Source organism: Drosophila guanche, unplaced genomic scaffold, assembly GCF_900245975.1.
Source record: "Drosophila guanche unplaced genomic scaffold, DGUA_6, whole genome shotgun sequence".
NCBI classification, from domain to species: domain Eukaryota; kingdom Metazoa; phylum Arthropoda; class Insecta; order Diptera; family Drosophilidae; genus Drosophila; species Drosophila guanche.
Genome location: NW_022995751.1, coordinates 2,623,238 through 2,640,830, shown reverse-complemented (window position 1 = coordinate 2,640,830; position 17,593 = coordinate 2,623,238). Strand labels below are relative to the sequence as shown.

Genomic DNA, 17,593 nt, shown 5'->3' with positions numbered 1-17,593 from the left:
ATATATATCGATAGAGCCCTTACATTTTCAAAATATACTGTAAATATACCGTAAATCTAAAATCATTTTCCTCAATTTCGGTGTTATATTTGATATTGGTACCTGGTTAGGAGTCTCCGCGCTAAAACTATAATTTTATCCGATTTATCAATCAATTTTGCACAAGATTGGCTAGTTCTTACGACTTCCTTGTGTTGAAATATTTACAAAATAAGTTTAAAACTAAAAAGGTCAGCCAACAAAAATAGCATAAAACGTTACGTGAGTGGGAATGGTTTGCTACGTTTTGACAATTTGTGGCTTTTCAACCGGTAGGTATAGTCACTGTAGTATTATATGGAATAGCATGGGCATTGTTGGTACTGTTTCCAGTAATTCATATTAAAATATCATTATCACATCACTACTATCGATAAAATGCTCGATATGATGTAATTGGATAAACGCATTCGATATATGGAATCGATACGGAGAATTACATAGCTACTGTAGTTTCGATTTTTCCAGCCCCAAATAAATTTTCTGTTTGCAAAAAAATAAGCGCTTTTGTGCAACGAAAACTTTACAAATGTGGTCGCTTTAAGCAAGCAGCAAAATTGCATTTTCGAAATTTTCCGCCTGCAGCTGGCCCTGGACGTGCTTTGTATCCGTGGAGAACAGAGAAGCAAAGGTATTGGGACATCGCCATCGCCATGTGTGTGTGTACATGAGTGCCAGTGCCAGTGTTTGTTCCTGTGCGTGTGTTTGTTTGTGTGTTACATTGTATGTCTGTGTGTGTGGGCGGTGGGGCATCAAGGCTGGGTGAAAAAGGCGCTGGAAAAACGAACATTGCCCCAAATTTAAGCCATTTCTCATATTTTCATATCCACAGATAGACGCCGTGTGGGGTTGGGTTGCTTCCGCCCCGCTGCGCTTAGCGGCGAACAGAATGGGCGACCTTCCGGGCTCCACGGGCGGAGGAAGTGGGCCAGCTGCAGCCGGAAATGCAAGTGGAAATGCTAACTCTGCAGGTAACACAGGCCTTGGTGTGGCCGGCACCACGGGCGTCGACCGTCCACCATCCCCGGCCCGTCTCTCCCACACATCCGAGAAGCATCCAAAGGTTACGCTGACCGAGCTCAATATGCTGCGACGCCACCGCGAGCTTTGCGACGTTGTGCTCAATGTGGGCGGACGCAAGATATTCGCCCATCGGGTCATTCTGTCCGCCTGCAGCTCCTACTTCTGTGCAATGTTCACGGGCGAGCTGGAGGAGTCACGCCAAACAGAGGTCACCATACGAGACATCGACGAGAATGCCATGGAGCTGCTCATCGACTTTTGCTACACGGCCCACATCATTGTCGAGGAGTCCAACGTGCAGACACTGCTGCCTGCCGCCTGCCTGCTACAGCTGGTCGAGATCCAGGTCAGATCTGAGATTGCTTTGCTTATTCTGTTCTCTTCATTGAGTTTTTTTCTCTGTTTTTGCTAGGACATTTGCTGCGAGTTCCTCAAGCGCCAACTGGATCCAACCAATTGCCTGGGCATACGAGCCTTTGCCGATACACACTCCTGCCGTGAGCTGCTTCGCATTGCCGACAAATTTACACAGCACAACTTCCAGGAGGTGATGGAGAGCGAGGAGTTCCTGCTGCTGCCCGTCGGCCAACTGGTGGACATTATCTGCAGCGACGAGCTTAACGTACGCTCCGAGGAGCAGGTCTTCAATGCAGTCATGTCCTGGCTCAAGTACAATGTGGCTGAGAGGCGACAGCACTTGGCACAGGTGAGTGTAGCGCTCAAGCTCGTATCTCTCACATCCTAATGCCTCTTTGTCTGCCTTCCACTAAAGGTACTCCAACACGTCCGTCTGCCTCTACTCTCTCCAAAGTTCCTGGTCGGCACTGTGGGCTCCGATCTGCTGGTGCGCAGCGACGAGGCCTGCCGGGATCTGGTGGATGAGGCCAAGAACTATCTGCTGCTGCCGCAGGAGCGACCACTGATGCAGGGACCACGCACCAGACCCCGCAAGCCAACACGCCGCGGCGAAGTTCTGTTTGCCGTGGGTGGCTGGTGCTCCGGCGATGCTATTGCCTCAGTGGAGCGCTTCGATCCACAGACCAATGACTGGAAAATGGTTGCACCCATGAGCAAGCGACGCTGCGGCGTGGGCGTGGCCGTTCTCAATGATCTGCTCTATGCTGTGGGTGGCCACGATGGCCAGAGCTACCTGAACAGCATCGAGCGCTACGATCCGCAGACGAATCAATGGTCCTGCGATGTGGCACCCACCACCTCATGCCGCACCAGTGTGGGCGTGGCCGTGCTGGATGGCTTCCTGTATGCTGTGGGTGGCCAGGATGGTGTCCAGTGCCTCAATCACGTGGAACGCTACGATCCCAAGGAGAACAAATGGTCCAAGGTGGCTCCAATGACCACACGACGTCTAGGCGTTGCGGTGGCCGTGCTTGGCGGCTTTCTCTATGCGATTGGAGGCTCGGATGGACAGTGTCCATTGAATACAGTAGAGCGCTATGATCCTAGGTGAGTTCCGCAGTAACTTTCTGCCTTGTTCCCCGATTAATGTGAAATTTCCCTCTGTGTACAGACAAAACAAATGGGTGGCCGTCAGTCCAATGTCGACGCGTCGCAAGCACTTGGGCTGTGCGGTGTTCAACAATTACATCTATGCCGTGGGCGGGCGAGATGATTGCATGGAGCTCTCGTCCGCTGAGCGCTATAATCCATTGACCAACACCTGGAGTCCCATTGTGGCCATGACCTCGCGACGCAGCGGGGTGAGTGTTGGGAATGCCAACACCTGCAGCCAAAATGTAACTTTCATTTTGTCTTTTTTGACTACTTGCAGGTTGGTCTGGCCGTGGTGAATGGACAACTGTACGCTGTGGGCGGCTTTGATGGCTCCGCCTATTTGAAGACCATCGAGGTGTACGATCCAGAGACGAATCAATGGCGTCTCTGTGGCTGCATGAACTACCGCCGCCTGGGCGGTGGCGTGGGCGTGATGCGTGCACCTCAGACTGAGAATTATATGTGGTGCGAAAACAGTTTTAAGCAGCAACAGCAGCAACAAGTGCATAACACTAATAATACCCCATCCCAATTAACATCGTAACTTTGCTCGTTTCACTGTCATTCATTTGTATGTTTGTCTTTTGTCTTCTCTTTCCTCCCTCCCGATCCCCCTGCTTACTCACATGCTAACAAATGAAGGATACGCAAGGATTCTGTTGTCTGATGGGAGAAGCATCCGCCGTCGTTGACGTTGCCATCGCAAACGTTGCCGCCGCCGCATTTCTACTAACAATTGAAGCCAAATTTCGAATGCCCCACAAACCCATCTCCCTCCCCCATCCATTGTTTAGCAGTTTTGTCTGTGAAGTGTACTATGTGTTAATTGTTTATGTGGTAGAGCCTAAGCCTCAACTTTCCCCATCCTCAGATTAGTATTAAGAGAGTTATATAAGAGCCACCAACTAAACCCTGAAACTCCTCCACCAACCATGCCCATGCCCCCACACTCCCCATTGTAACTAATAATACACCTATGGTAGAATATATATATATATGTATATGTTTAATGGTAAGCAGCTATAATTGATAGACGAACTCGAAATCGTAATAATTAGATTGTTGCTGGTTGGAATTTCATGGAAATTGCTAACGCCGTGCCCCATGCCTTCTTTTCGGAAACAAAGTTAAAAACAAAACTAATAACTAAAAATCAAATCAAATGCTAAACTAAATTCAGTTAATTTATTTATTGGAAAAATGAGCTCTAAAGTCAAGTAACAAAATTGGTATTAAAATAATTGAAGTATTAAGCAAATTATTTAACGCCCCCTGCCTCTACCTTATTTATTATTATTTTCCAACCCCCTGCCCGGCCTCTCTTCAGCTACTTGTCAATAGGACAGACAGTTCTTCGTTTGATAGGATTTCAAGTAGAGTAAAAAATGCTTAAAAGCTTAAAAATACAAATGGGATAACAAAAAAAAAACCAATTACAGTTGCAAATGAACAAAAAAGTCTTAAGATAGCCCCCAAGAAACATTTCAATAGTTAAATTAAATAATTAACAATTAAATTTAAAGTCTACGCCTAGTTCTAAGCCTACAAATTTTAATATTGTTAATCGTAGATTGAATGCCGATGAAGATGAAGCCCGAACCCCTGGCTGACCACTCGACACATCGAGTTTTAACGTTTTATTGTTAAACAAAGTTTGACCTGGATCTGCTGGGTGATGGAAACTCGAACCAACTTGGAATTATTCATTGGCAAAGGAAAATCCTCTCCTTTCCTATTTTGTTATTTCAATTGAACAAATGTTCTTTATTTATTTATTGTACGCTTTTGCATCTCATTGTATTGTATTGTATTTAGTTGTATTTTTAATTATTGTGCACCTTTGTCATTAATTTATACCTGTTGTTGAGACGATGAAAGCCGTGAGCAAATCGTATGGAACTTTGCTTCCACATTGACGAATAAGAATAGCATTTACAAAACGAAAACGAAACCTTAATTGTATGTTAGAATTAAGAATGAGATAAACAAAAAACTCTCACACCCACACACACACACACCAAGCAAAGATTAAACAATATAAATTGATTGATAGTTACATTAAATGGAATACAAATACAAAAATATAACGCAAAGATTAGCACAGTGTTCAAAATGTCAAAAGTTCATCAACAATGGAAACCATACTAAGTGTAGGGAAATATAATAATAAAATATATATATCTATACTAAAACATTTCCCTGTGAGAAAGATTTCATTATTCTAATTTGAATTCGATTATTTTCAGCCTGTCGAATCAATGCGCCACCTAGCGACTTTAAAGTGTAGCCCTTGGCTTCTATCGATAACTCCCCACACAGCTGTTCATTCTGGCGCTTTATTTACCATTGCCAATTTTTACAAATAATTTTGTTAGTTTTGCGCCGCAAAAATGGCCGCAGCGGCAGGGAAAACTAAAATCCTGAGCAGTGGGAAGTACGCGCAGATCTGTCAGTTTATCAACGGATTCCATGGACTGCCCATGGACTGTGAATTCGAAATGAGGGACACATACTTTCCGAATGTGGACCCGATGGCCCTGATGTGCATTCTGCAGTCGGAATGGTCCAACAAATCGCGCACCCAACACTTTCGGCACGAGCAGCGGGCAAAGAAGCTACTAAAGACGTAGGGCCGAATCTCTATTAACGTCTCCCAGTCTATATTTGTTGGTTTAATCTCTCGCTGTCAATTCGCAGATATGAGAAGCAAGCGCCCATGTACAGCGACATAATTATACGCATGGCCTGTGCCGAGGGCATCAATCCCGTGGCACTGTGTCGCATCCTGCTGCAGGAGAAATACGATCTGAGACAGAGGCTGCAGGTCTCCCACCTGCTCAGGAATCCGCATTTGATCAGCGATCCCCGTCTGGCGGCCAATGTGCAGCAGTGCATGTTCAGCGATAACCAAGAGGGTCCCATCACAGACCTACGTCGTCGCATAGTGGGCGAGGAGTACGAGCTGAAGCTGAAGGATCTGTCAAAGCAGTCCGGCATTCACTTCTACGACGAGCAAGATCTGCGCCGCATGGGCTACGACAAGACGCCCGACATCAAAATGATCTTGCCCTTCCTCTACAAGGGCGGCGTTGTCAATTGGATCGAGAGCAAGGCCAATTTCGGTGACACCAAGAGCCACAAGCGGAACATACACCTACAGCTGCAGAGTTATTGCAATCGGTAAGTCGTTGAGCATTCACTTGGTCTTTCCTGCCTCACGTTGCTTTTATTCTCTTTAGCTTCGGTCCTGGCATCATCATTTATTGGTTTGGCTACCAAGAGGAGACTCCCTCGCTTCCAGACAATGATATAGGCATCACCGTACTGACGGACTTTCCAGCCAAAGAGGATTTAGTCTTAATGCAGCCAACGGAAGGGCAAGCGACAGCCCCAAGTCCAGCTGCTGTGGAAGCAGCTCTTGCGCAGTCCACGACAATCGCGAAAGCTGCTCCAAACCCTTCGTGAGGGGGCTGGATTTATATGCAGGTATATTCTCATTTATTGTGTGTCCTGTCCGTCAACATTTTTTTGTATATGTTTCAAAGTTTTTCCAACATTTGGAAATGGCTTTAAGTAGGGAAATCAAGACAAGACGCGAATGCCATTGCATTTAAATATTAACTATAAGACCAACACCTGACAAATACTCATATTTTTTTTAAACAATTTTTTGTATTTTCTTTTTATTTAAATTCTCATTTACACTCGATTAACTCGAAATTTGTTATGGTACAAAAAACATTTTGTTGTTGTTCTCCTCGTTTCTGGCATTGTTCGATTTGTATAAACGTAAATATCCAAAAAAATGGTGGCAGAGCAGAGCAGATTAATAATTAATTAATTGTTGTTCTCAGAAAAAGACAGGGGGCTCGGGGTAAGGTTAGATAATTAATAATAAAAAACAAAAGTCATAAATTATGCTATGTGCTTGGTTGTGTTTTTTGTGTCTTGTATTGTATAGTTTTATCATTTAAACAATTGCCAAACACCGTCACGAGCGGCGTGTCGTGGCGTGGCATGACGCAAAGATTGTGGCCAATCTCCAATCCTAAGTTAAAGAAATATCTAAACCAAATTCAAAATGTTAGCAGTATGTATACAAAAAATTCAGCTGCGTTTCCTTTATTGGCAATAAGTCGTTGTTGGCGTCTCCCATTAAGATCTCATTTGGTTCGGCTGATTGCTGTTGCTCTGGTTGTTGATGTTGATGTAAATTAATTGTTGCAAAGATTTCGTACTGGTAGGCAACTCGTCGTTGAAATTTGCCTCGTTTCGCGTCGTCTCAGACATCCTTAAGCTCCTCGGGCATATCGTTCTTGGGATGCTTATTCTCAAAGTGCTGTTTGTACGTCTTGGGATCGGGCATTTGCGACTGCAAGTGGACTCAGATTAGTTTCGTGTTTTGGCAGTGGGAAACTCGATAAACACTCACCTTGCAAACAGCGCACACATGGACTAGCGCCTTCTGGGCTGCCTTCTTTTGGTCGGTGGCACTGTGGCCCTGTTGCTTCTTCATCTTTGCCTGCTTGTCGGCCGCCTTCGCCTGTGACTGAATCTTCTGATGTCCGCGTGCCATTGTGTGCTGCCAAATGATAATAAAAAGTACACAAATTAATCAATTAATGCGCTGACTTGGCAACAATCAACCAGCTTCTGTTGTTGTTGCTGCTGCGCTTAGGCGGGATTCACAGCAAAGGCGGCATAACGGCAAACGACAGCAGCTGCAGAAGCGCAGCACTGGCAACGGAACTTTCTCTTTCTCACCAAGCCAGCAGTCAGCAGACAGCAGACAGCAGACAGCAGCCACTGGGGTTCACAGGAAACGCGTTTTTCTATCTACGTCTAATGATCGTAAATAAAATGTAACCGTGACACGAGTACCGCCACCGCACTGACGGCGTTCCACCCCCGTTGCTCTCATCATATAATGGGCAAAAAAAATGTGGCCACCGACGGACGACCACGTTCTCTGTTGTGCCTGTGGGAACATCTTCCTTACCTAATTGCTGCGTGTTTCTGTTTGGTTATGTGTGCGAAATGGAATTGCGCAGAATTTGGGTTGTTTCGTTGATTTTACGAAATGTTTTGCACGTTTTGTAGCCAAAATCCAAAATTTTGTTGACGAAATGTTTCCACTTTTTATGGCCGAGATTTGTTGACGGAGTTATCGACAAAATATACCGACAGCCCCTCGGAAAAATACCATAATATACCAACTCATTTTAAAAATATACTGTAAATATACCGTGTTTCTAAAATAATTTCCCTCAACTTTGATCTTCTGTTTAATATTATCAGCTAGTTAAGATACTCAGCTTTAATTTTTTAATTTTACATTAACCATTAATCAATTCTCTACAAGATTGGTTGATCTTCATGACTTTCTTTATTGGATTGATTGCAAAATAAGAATAAAACAAAAAGGGTCAACAACAAAACTAGCATTAAAACTTACGTGGGTTGGAATGGAATGTTTCCTCACTTGACAATTTATTGCTGGCCAACCGATAGTACTATTTGCAATATCTTTCTAGCGCTTGTCCCTTCGAGAGGCCCGTCTCCTCAATAGTAAACTTCGAGCCATTATCGTTGACCAGCAATTATGAAAATAATTTTAATAATACATTAAAATACATCGATAAACTGTGGCGATACTCATGTTAATTTTGCTGATCTGAAAATACCGAAAAGAGACCAACTCATATTCAAAACCGTTATTTTTTCAATGAAAAAACAAACTTATTTTTTCAATGAAAAAACAAACTTATTTTTTCAATGAAAAAACAAACTTATTTTTTCAATGAAAAAACAAACTTAGCCCACGTAACCCCCTCTATCTAAACAGAAGCGCAACTTCCGGTAAACCGGAATATTTTCGTTTTTATGATAAGAGATGAATGAAATTAATTATCAGTCGCCAAAAGAAAGATTTTCATTTAAAGCCATAGGCGATGTGAGCTAACAGAGAAAAAAGTCCCACGCTACCTACGTGCCGTGAACTACACACACATGTACACATACAAAATCAAAGCGAGAGAGTCAGATCTGCTATGCACACTTCCGATTTCGTGCTTTGCTGTGGGTGGGAGAGGAAGACGAGGAGAGCGATTGCAGATTTCTAGAGCCGAGCTTCGACTTCGCTTCGCTGCTCTGCTGCAGCGCTCTCACATATACATGCATATTCTCGGAGTACCTGCTTGGCTACGCGCTTTTCGTTCGTTCTCAGAGAGGTAGGTGAAGAGAAAGAAACGCTGCTTTCTAAGCTCAGCTGCAGCACTCTCACACACACATATACTACGATTACGCTCTTGCTCGCCCACACACTTTCGCTTTCGTTCTTTGCTGGCAGAGGAAGAAGCGCTGAGCTGACCACGCGGCTGCATTTTTTTCACAGCCTGCAGTTTCCCCCCACCGTCCCTCGTGCAATGTTGTCAATTAATACGCGTGTTTGGTGCGCGCGCGTCTCAATGCACATCTTATTACATACATAAAGCCCATAGCGCAGGAGCACGTGTTTTCGTTTTCGTTTCAAAAAACCCAATTGTTATCAATTTTCACAGCTACCCTTATGGGTAGCTAAAGTTTGAAATGGAAATCTTGCGAAAAAGTGCAGTGAAAAGCCGGAAAGGAGAAAGGAGATAAGATTGTGGCAAAATCTGGCGACAAGCAGTGAGTGTAAAGGAAAAGTGAAAAGAGAGTGATAGTGCGAATGAGAAGAACACTAAAATGTACCGCAAGACTAAGGAAAGATTGGATATATTGAGCGCATTGATGGCCGCAAGCAAAAGCAACGGCAAAATATGAGTGTTTTTTTTCAGTGAGAGTGAGAGTGATGGATGGTCAATAATGACGGCAAGGAGTATTTGGCGAAAAATAGTGAGTGTAAAGTGAAAAGTGAGTGAAGTGATGGATGGTCAAGTATTATGGCAAGGGGCACATGACGAAAAATAGTGAGTGATAGTGATAAAGTGAGATCAATTGCGAGTCAGAACAACAATAAAATGTACCGCATGATTAAAGAAAGAGCGGAAATTATTGAGCGCATTGATGGCCGCAAGCAAAAGCAACGGCGAAATATGAGTGCTTTTTTTTAAGGGAGAGTGAGAGTGAGTGAATGTTGGTCAATAATGACGGCAAGGAGTATCTGGCGAAAAACAGTGAGTGTAAAGTGAAAAGTGAGTGGAGTGAAGGATGGTCAAGTATGACGGCAAGGAGCACATGGCCTAAAATAGTGAGTGTAAAGTAAGTGATAGTGATAAAGTGAGATCAAATGCGATTGAGAACAACGATAAAATGTACCGCATGACTAAAGAAAGAGCGGATATATTGAGCGCATTGATGGCCGCAAGCCAAAGTAACGGCAAAATATGAGTGTTTTTTTTCAGTGAGAGTGAGAGTGAGAGGGATGATCAATTATGACGGCAAAATGCACATGGCGAAAAGTAGTGGGTGTAAAGTGTAAAGTGAAAAGTGAGTGATAGTGATAAAGTGAGATCAAATGCGAGTGAGAACAACAATAAAATGTACCGCATGACTAAAGAAAGAGCGGAAATATTGAGTGCATTGATGGCAGCAAGCAAAAGCAACGGCGAAATATGAGTGATTTTTTTTCAGTGAGAGTGAGAGTGAGTAAGGATGGTCAATAATGACGGCAAGGAGTATCTGGCGAAAAATAGTGAGTGTAAAGTGAAAAGTGAGTGAAGTGAAGGATGGTCAAGTATGATGACAAGGAGCATATGGCACAAGTGAAAAGTGAGTGATAGTGATAAAGTGAGATCCAATGCAAGTGAGAACAACAATTAAATGTACCGCATGACTAAAGAAAGAGCGGATATACTGAGCGCATTGATGGCTGCAAGCCAAAGCAACGGCAAATTATGAGTGTTTTTTTTTCAGTGAGAGTGAGAGGGATGGTTGGTCCATAATGACGGCAAGAGGTACCTGGCGAAAAATAATGAGTGTAAAGTGTAAAGTGAAAAGTGAGTGAAGTGAAGGATGGTCAAGTAAGACGGCAAGGAGCACACGGCAAAAAAGTGAGTGTAAAGTGAAATCACTCACTTCACTTCCTACCAGTTCATTCTGCCGTTCCTCGTGTGCCGTTTTTTTCACTCACATTTCACTTTTCACTCACTTCACTTCCTACCAGTTCATTCTGCCGTTCCTCGTGTGCCGTTTTTTCTGAGTGTAAAGTGAAAAGTGAGTGAAGTGAAGGATGGTCAAGTAAGACGGCAAGGAGCACACGGCAAAAAAGTGAGTGTAAAGTGAAAAGTGAGTGAAGTGAAGGATGGTCAAGTAAGAAGGCAAGGAGTACCTGGCGAAAAATTGTGAGTGTAAAGTGAAAAGTGAGTGATAGTGAAGGATGGTCAAGTATGACGGCAAGGAGCACACACCGAAAAGTATTGATTGTAAAGTGAGTGATAGTGATAAAGTGAGATCAAATGATCAAAAACTGAGTAAAGACCGAAAATAGTAAACGCATTGCTGGCAAATGAACATTAACGCCACCATTAACGGTTTTTGGGGTGAGTTTTGCACAGTACGTACCTTACATTACTTACTTATTTACATACAAGAAACATTTCTTGATACAGAAAGTGAATCTGGCATTATATGGAATTTACTTTTATATATGTATGTATAGATAAATATAAATTTATTGGGTAGTATGAAAAACTTAACAAGATCCAAATATATTCTGATTATAATTAAACCAACATGCTTGCATTATTGTCGCAAAACTCATAAATATTATCAACAAATTGCATTTCATGTGCAGTTTTAGCAACTTGAGATGGTGTTTCCTCTTTCGGTGGTAGTTTTGCAGGTGCTTTTCGGGATGCTGCACCTTCCACACCGCAGACATTTACTGCTCCTTCCGTCTCCTCCAATGTCATCCGCTTGAGGTTATTAATCAGGGAAATGTCAAGCTTCATTTCGTTCTTCAAATCGAGCAGCTCGTGTTCCGTTTTGATTATGTCCTCGGCGTAGGCTTCAATGTTTTGTTGTAGCTGACCCACGGAAACCTCCATTGCCGACCCCTTGTAGCGCTGGTTCTGAATCCTATACATTCGACACTTCTCAGACAGTTGACGTGTCAGTGCGTACTCCCGTTCGTAGCGTTGGTTCATGTCAGCGTGCAGGGATGCCAACTTATTGCGCACACTGTTACGCAACGGTCGATCCTTGCGCCTGCGTATATAATTATTCACATTATTATTGCATTCTTGGGGATTTTCTGCTGTGGCTGCTGTTGAGTTTGATGTATTCGGGTCATGGCGGCTTCGACGACGTCGTCGCTGCTGCTTGGAGACCCGATTTTCGGCGAGTTTATAAAGCTTTTCCTTCGCACAGTTCTCTGCGCCTGTGTACAGCTGATCCGGCATGATGACCAGAAGCAGCTCATCCGCCGTCACTTGTCTGGTGCCTTTGTAGCGCAGACCCTTTTCTCTTGTCTTGTTGGGCACTTTGGGAGGAGTATTTGTGGGTTTTGTGTGCATATTCTTTTTGTTTTTGCTCAAATGCAAGAGTTTCTTGAGCCATTTGATCATGGAAAAGCTGGCAGCTGGCGGAGCATGTGGCATCAACTGAAGCGACATGGGATCCCTGAAGTTCTCCCTCAACTTGAGCGATAGGCGAAGCTATAAGTAAAGTATGAAAAATAAGAGATTTTAGTGTACTCAATAACATTTGTAGGGGGCCCTAACACTAACAGAAACTACTCGATTAGGAAACCATTAGGAGTAGGCCCATGCTAATGGTGGCTTGATCATAAAAAATTTACAACATAATTACCAACCAAATATAAACATGAACTTTAATACAAAAATCAATAAGAAAATTGATTTCGTTTGGTGCGTCATAGGGAAATGCGGAAACACCGAAAGAAAAGGCTCAGGCAGCATAAGTCAAATGCGAGGACAATCAAACAGACATATGCGGTGGGGGGAGGGTGTGACCAATTGGGAAAGGGAAGGAAGTGTGGGTGTTGGTGTGGGGACAGGGGCCGACATGAATTTCACATTTCTTGGCTTGCGTGTGGCGCCAGGACGGCCGAGCAAAGTGAGGGAGAGAGAGAAAGAGAAAAAACGCTTATTATGCAATCACTGTAGACTTCTTTTTTGTTTGTGTTCATCCGCTTTTGGGCTCTGTTTTTGCACGCCAGGTGGGCGCACTGTCGGCTTGACGTAGGGAAGGGTAAGGAGGGAAAAGGAGAGCTGGCTGCCTCTTATTACCTCATTGTGTACACGACTCCAAGCGCGCCAAACGGGCAAAATGGCCATGTTGCCGTCGTAGCTTCGCTCTATGCCGCCCCAACTTTCCGTTATAATGTAATCGCTGTAGTCACGCGATGCTGCCTCTGCCGCTGTCGCTGCCGCTGCCGTCGCCGTTTCCTTTGTAGTAGCTGTTGCCCTCTGGCCGCCATCTTGTATTTTTTCAAAACGGAACCCAACGGAAAAGAAACGAAACGCAAGAAAAGAGAAAGAAAAAAATACAATAATTGTAAATAAAAAGGGAACACAAATAAATAAAAAGGCAAATTGTGAAATAGAAATGAACGAAACCTGCAGTCACGTCATAACAAGATCCAGTCGCTACATTTTGCTTTCTCACAGCTGTCACAGTGTGGATCCCCGTATCCTACTCTGCATCCCCTTGCTAGACGAGTATAAACATTGACTTACCTTTGCCATCATCACTGCTGCAGTGCTGCCCAGTGCCAACAACGTTGCTCAGCTCGTCGTCAATCAGGGCCTTGATTATGTCATTGCATGTGGTTTTGTTGGTAACACCCGATACGTAGCGCGGCTCACCATCGTCCATCCAAATGGGTATTTCCTTATGGCCTTGCTCCTGTTTTTCCGATTGAAGTAGAGGTAGGTAAGACAAGCATTAATCATTGTTGACACAAACTTCAGTAGAGCTTTTAATTACAGTCAAAATTTTAGTTGATGGATGGGGGCATGATGACTGGCATTGGAATACACTTTCCGAGGTAGACAGCAGTTTTCTTATTGATTTATAAATCTGGCTGGCAAAATTCTGTTCATTTGTACTTTAGTGGAATTAATCTCCCAAATGGCATCCCGTGTTTGAAAATTCTTTTCCAATCGTTTTCCATCACATTTGATTGTTTTTGTTGTGGGGAAAAGGTTGCCTGCAAGCCATAGAATTATAATAATTTCCTGGCACTATTTCCCAGGAACAACTGTACCAGGTGCCGGTTCCGGGTGCCGGCTGTCGGCTGCCCTGTCCATGCATGTGACTAACCCTACAACCAATCTTCCCCCCTTTGAATGTGCCTGTGCCTGCCCACCCAATTAGATGATTTGTTTGATTTCAGTGGAAAAGCTGGCGCCGAAATGCAAGGGGGAAACGCGTGAGCTGTGGTGAGGTGAGAAGAGGTGGAGGCACTTACCACGGTGCTATTAACGCCATAGAGGGATATGGAACGATGGCGACGATTGGCCGGGGGGCCGCCGTTTCCGTTTGCCTTGCTGTGTTTATTTTTGCACGGTGGTGGCATCACGGGTACTGGTGCTGGTGCCGGTGCCGGTGCCGGTGCTGCGTTCACCAAACGCTCCTCGAATGCAACCTGCTTATTATGGTGGTTATTGTTGCTGTCTTGATGTTGACATCGCCTCGTGGGCAATATGGGGCTTTCGGGCAGATTCAATAGCGATGGACAGCTGTCCAGATTATCATCGATGAATGTCGAGTTCTGTTGTTGCGGTGCCATGTTTATTCTCCACTCCTCTGCTCTCCTTCCCTCCGTTTCCTTCAGGTATTTCCTTTAAAAACTCTCTCGTTAATTGGCACTGCAAGGATACAAGGGAGAGAAAAAATGTAAATGGAATGTACGTACATACATACGTTCATACATAGGTATTGGCAATGGAAAACATGCAATATCCTTGTCAGACATTTTGTTTGGTTCGTTTTCTGTGTTCCTGTGTTCGCCTACGTCTAACGATCAATTTAGATTTGTTGCTGGCGATTAAATAAATTATGCACGAGACTTTACCACTGTGCCTGCCACATATGGACGAAGGATGTGTGTCTGTAGTTGCAGCAACTCCCCATAGACACTAACCACCCAACCAATCCATCCATCCACCCCATCTACATACATAGATTCCTAGAAAATTGGCTACCAACGCCAAGTGGCGCCGCTAGGCCCATTATTCAGTACTGTTGCCGGCATTTAGCCTGTTTCGCCGCTTGCCCCACATCACCATCACTTCACCCAAGTCGTACCATACCGTTCTACCATCCTGACGAGACTCCTATCCACGTAATTTGTTGGCTGCTTTTGATTGTAGTTCCAGGGCGTTGTTCGGGTGCCTTGCACTTTGTATGCAAATTTTCAGCTGTAGCCGAAAAACATTTTTGCATTGCATTTGCGGACTTCCACTGCCACTGACTTATGAATTAATGCTAATTTATGCCATGCCGCCGGAAAATGCAGGCAAGAAGGAGCCTCTCAAATTATATATATTGTCTGCGGAGAGACTGGAAAATTATAGTGCAAAAATATGCAGCAACTGGGGAATACATTTTTCGTAAAATTTAGAATCAGATCTCCAATATTTAGTTTTAGCCGTCTACCATATTTTCTCTGCATTAAATATTTATTTGCGCTTCTCTCTGGACAGGTGTCCAGGTGTCTGGGGCTATTAGGTAAATTAATTATGAGTGAGGCAATTTGCAAAGGGATTTTTAAATCGTATCAGTGTATCCGTGAGTCATTGATTACGCCGGACGCCTGAACAGGCCGCTATTCGTTTAAAAATTTAATTTCCAATCAAGATAAGTTCAAATGTACACATTTACATACATGCATATATTTCCCCTTGGCGAGGTCAATTACTGTCCCGCCCCTCGGGTAGTGCACTCTTAATTGTTTCTGTGTAGGAGTGCCATCGCCGCAACTGCCACAACCCACAACCCACGCCCATTATATATTTATGGCCGAGCTATATTGGCCAAGTTTTCAAAATACCTTTGACCCCAAAAGTTCAATGTCTTTCAAGTTTAGCCAGCAGCTGAAGGCTCAAGTTTCCTCCATACGGAATATTATATTTTCAAGTGCTTAACAATTTGTGTCCCCCCAGCCTTAAGTGTGTAATTTTTATAGCATTTCCCTGCTCTTTTAATATTTATTTCCATTGCGTGTGCAGGAGAAATTAATTTTGTTTTGGTATTGCGCATTGGTTTTCCAAACAAGAAACTGAGCGAGAAATGACGTTAGTCGTGGGGCGTGTAGGAATGGGGCCGATGGGTTGGTGGGGCGTATGAGTAATATTGAGATTGCTGTGATTTGAGAGCAAAGAAATTGATCTAAAATAACACAACTTTTGAGAGGTTAAATCTCTAGGGAATATGGAATTTATGGCACGAGCTCATGGGTATATTTTTCCGCTGAGATCTTTGCCGAATGATTATTGCCAGATGTATTTATTTTATGTATAAACTAATCTCTCAAAACCTTAAAAAATAACGAATTGAAGGAAGTAATTTCTGTATAGACTATTCCGATTTTTACCCTTTTTCGATGTATTTTAAATATTTTTGAAATTTTGAAATTTTTGACATATTTTGCTGAACCCTTCCTGCTGCTGTTTCGAGCCGAACATTCGATTTTGGCACCCGCAGAACCACAGAATATCATAAAATCAACTGTGAATTCTCCCAGTGCCAAGAACCAATGCCAGCAATAATGATCATCACTGTAGAAGACTTTAATCTCTAACAAGGGGCACATTATTCGTAAAACCTAAGCGAGTATCAACTGAGGGCTTACCTCTGCAGGATCCTCTCCAGTTCTACGCTTTTGCTTTTCGATGCTCACACGAGTTGTTGGGGTTCCACTTTTTATGTGGATTGATCGATTCCTTGATTCTCTGATTCCTTTGGCCACTGGATGGCTGAATATTTGTTGGCTGTCTCTGCACTTGTTCACACTTTTGGCTGTTGGCTACTGGCTACCAGTGCTCATGCTGCAGCCGCAAGGACATGTTAATCCTTTGAGCTTTGACACTTGACTGAAGTTCAAATTTGAATTTGCGGCTATGTAAGGTGAGCCCAGGCGGCTGGCGACGGCGGCGTCGAAGCCGCTAACAGCTAGTAGCTAGTGGCTAGCAGCTAGCAGCGCTGCCTCGTTCGTATATAGGGGAAAATTGTTCTAGATCTAGACAGGTGCTAATGGTGCTGTCCCTGTCTGCCTGGCACTGGCACTGGCACTGGCACTGGAAACCCTTTGCTCGCATTCAAATTTTGCACACACACTAACACACAGAGAAACACAGGGGTACGTTCTGCAGCAGGTCCTTGTTCGGTTCGTTGCCAGGGAGAGGAACGTTGCACAACAAATAACTGAACGGCGTATCCTTGACGACGGCATGTGACTAACTAAAATTTTATTTGCTACCACACAAAACTTTAAACCAAAAAAAGAACAGAACCAACTCCAAGAAACGTCGAGCCACCACGCACACACACACACACATGCAGCACACACACCTGGCCAAGACAGAGAGAGGAAGAAAGAGAGGGAGAGCGAGCGAGAGAGCAGGAACTGGAGGGTAGGTTCCCCTACTCCCCTCTAGCAGCGATATTGGTGTTGCTGCTGTCGTCATCATCATCATCATCATCATCATCATCCTCCTGCTTTGGCCAACCAGCAGGCAACGCAACCACCAAAAAAAAGAGAAATGTGGAAACAAAAAATGCTGTACTACCAATTTCCACTAGCCCTAGCCCCAGTCCCGGCCCCCCCGCGCTATACCTTCTCTCGACCACTCCCTCGATTCTGGCTGCAGTTTCAGTTATTTCATAAGCGAACTATAGCGTGTGCTGCTCGACCATACATACACATACTAATACCAAGCCAACACCACACCAACACCAATGCCATGACGCGCACTTTGCGTTATTTGGTAAAACGAGATTGTTGATAAGGTGCCACCAACAACAGCAACAACAACGACAAACAGCTATAGCAAACTATAAAAAAACTCGC

At 44.0% G+C, this 17,593-nt stretch overlaps 4 protein-coding genes across 7 annotated transcripts; 2 read left to right on the top strand and 2 right to left on the bottom strand.

The window, feature by feature from the left end:
- The first annotated feature begins 462 nt into the window (after positions 1-462).
- Positions 463-4,680, top strand: LOC117587312 (kelch-like protein diablo). Of its 3 annotated transcripts, none has more exons than XM_034277939.1 (7): positions 463-670; positions 872-1,408; positions 1,475-1,768; positions 1,835-2,526; positions 2,591-2,780; positions 2,852-3,039; positions 4,145-4,680. In XM_034277939.1, coding segments are annotated over exons 2-7 (1,845 nt in total). In that variant the 5' UTR covers positions 463-670; positions 872-928; the 3' UTR covers positions 4,146-4,680. The 3 variants fall into 3 exon arrangements, with proteins under 3 accessions (XP_034133830.1, XP_034133829.1, XP_034133828.1); XM_034277938.1 differs by having other exon boundaries at positions 3,217-4,626; XM_034277937.1 differs by having other exon boundaries at positions 2,852-4,626.
- A 213-nt stretch (positions 4,681-4,893) lies between these two features.
- Positions 4,894-6,476, top strand: LOC117587317 (protein C15orf41 homolog). The gene is made up of 3 exons (XM_034277948.1): positions 4,894-5,200; positions 5,272-5,754; positions 5,814-6,476. The coding sequence occupies exons 1-3, from the start codon at positions 4,965-4,967 to the stop codon at positions 6,037-6,039; spliced, it is 945 nt and encodes a 314-aa protein (XP_034133839.1). The 5' UTR covers positions 4,894-4,964; the 3' UTR covers positions 6,040-6,476.
- A 13-nt stretch (positions 6,477-6,489) lies between these two features.
- LOC117587322 (zinc finger protein 706-like) lies at positions 6,490-7,729 on the bottom strand. Its single transcript, XM_034277953.1, has 3 exons — positions 7,574-7,729; positions 7,007-7,156; positions 6,490-6,946 (listed from the first exon to the last, which is right to left on the bottom strand). Exons 2-3 carry the CDS (start codon positions 7,148-7,150, stop codon positions 6,857-6,859), a joined length of 234 nt encoding a protein of 77 aa, XP_034133844.1. The 5' UTR covers positions 7,151-7,156; positions 7,574-7,729; the 3' UTR covers positions 6,490-6,856.
- A 3,473-nt stretch (positions 7,730-11,202) lies between these two features.
- On the bottom strand, positions 11,203-16,967 carry LOC117587314. 2 transcript variants are annotated; one of them, XM_034277940.1, is made up of 5 exons: positions 16,376-16,967; positions 13,991-14,390; positions 13,257-13,425; positions 12,807-12,997; positions 11,203-12,212 (listed from the first exon to the last, which is right to left on the bottom strand). In XM_034277940.1, exons 2-5 carry the CDS (start codon positions 14,309-14,311, stop codon positions 11,280-11,282), a joined length of 1,614 nt encoding a protein of 537 aa, XP_034133831.1. In that variant the 5' UTR covers positions 14,312-14,390; positions 16,376-16,967; the 3' UTR covers positions 11,203-11,279. The 2 variants fall into 2 exon arrangements, with proteins under 2 accessions (XP_034133831.1, XP_034133832.1); XM_034277941.1 differs by lacking the exons at positions 12,807-12,997; positions 13,991-14,390; positions 16,376-16,967 and having other exon boundaries at positions 13,257-13,383.
- Between the last annotated feature and the right edge of the window lie 626 nt (positions 16,968-17,593).

Bases quoted from the DNA above. Each gene is read 5' to 3' on its own strand.
- LOC117587314 (XM_034277940.1), bottom strand. From the start codon at position 14,311: ATGGCACCGCAACAACAGAACTCGACATTCATCGATGATAATCTGGAC. The intron at 13,426-13,990 runs GTAAGTGCCTCC...TCGGAAAAACAG, and splicing joins ATGGCGTTAATAGCACCGTG to GAGCAAGGCCATAAGGAAAT. The intron at 12,213-12,806 runs GTAATAAGAGGC...CTTTACTTATAG, and splicing joins GGAGTCGTGTACACAATGAG to CTTCGCCTATCGCTCAAGTT.
- LOC117587322 (XM_034277953.1), bottom strand. From the start codon at position 7,150: ATGGCACGCGGACATCAGAAGATTCAGTCACAGGCGAAGGCGGCCGAC. The intron at 6,947-7,006 runs GTGAGTGTTTAT...GTCCACTTGCAG, and splicing joins ATGTGTGCGCTGTTTGCAAG to TCGCAAATGCCCGATCCCAA.
- LOC117587317 (XM_034277948.1), top strand. From the start codon at position 4,965: ATGGCCGCAGCGGCAGGGAAAACTAAAATCCTGAGCAGTGGGAAGTAC. The intron at 5,201-5,271 runs GTAGGGCCGAAT...GTCAATTCGCAG, and splicing joins GCAAAGAAGCTACTAAAGAC to ATATGAGAAGCAAGCGCCCA. The intron at 5,755-5,813 runs GTAAGTCGTTGA...TATTCTCTTTAG, and splicing joins CTGCAGAGTTATTGCAATCG to CTTCGGTCCTGGCATCATCA.
- LOC117587312 (XM_034277937.1), top strand. From the start codon at position 929: ATGGGCGACCTTCCGGGCTCCACGGGCGGAGGAAGTGGGCCAGCTGCA. The intron at 1,769-1,834 runs GTGAGTGTAGCG...CTTCCACTAAAG, and splicing joins GGCGACAGCACTTGGCACAG to GTACTCCAACACGTCCGTCT. The intron at 2,781-2,851 runs GTGAGTGTTGGG...GACTACTTGCAG, and splicing joins TGACCTCGCGACGCAGCGGG to GTTGGTCTGGCCGTGGTGAA.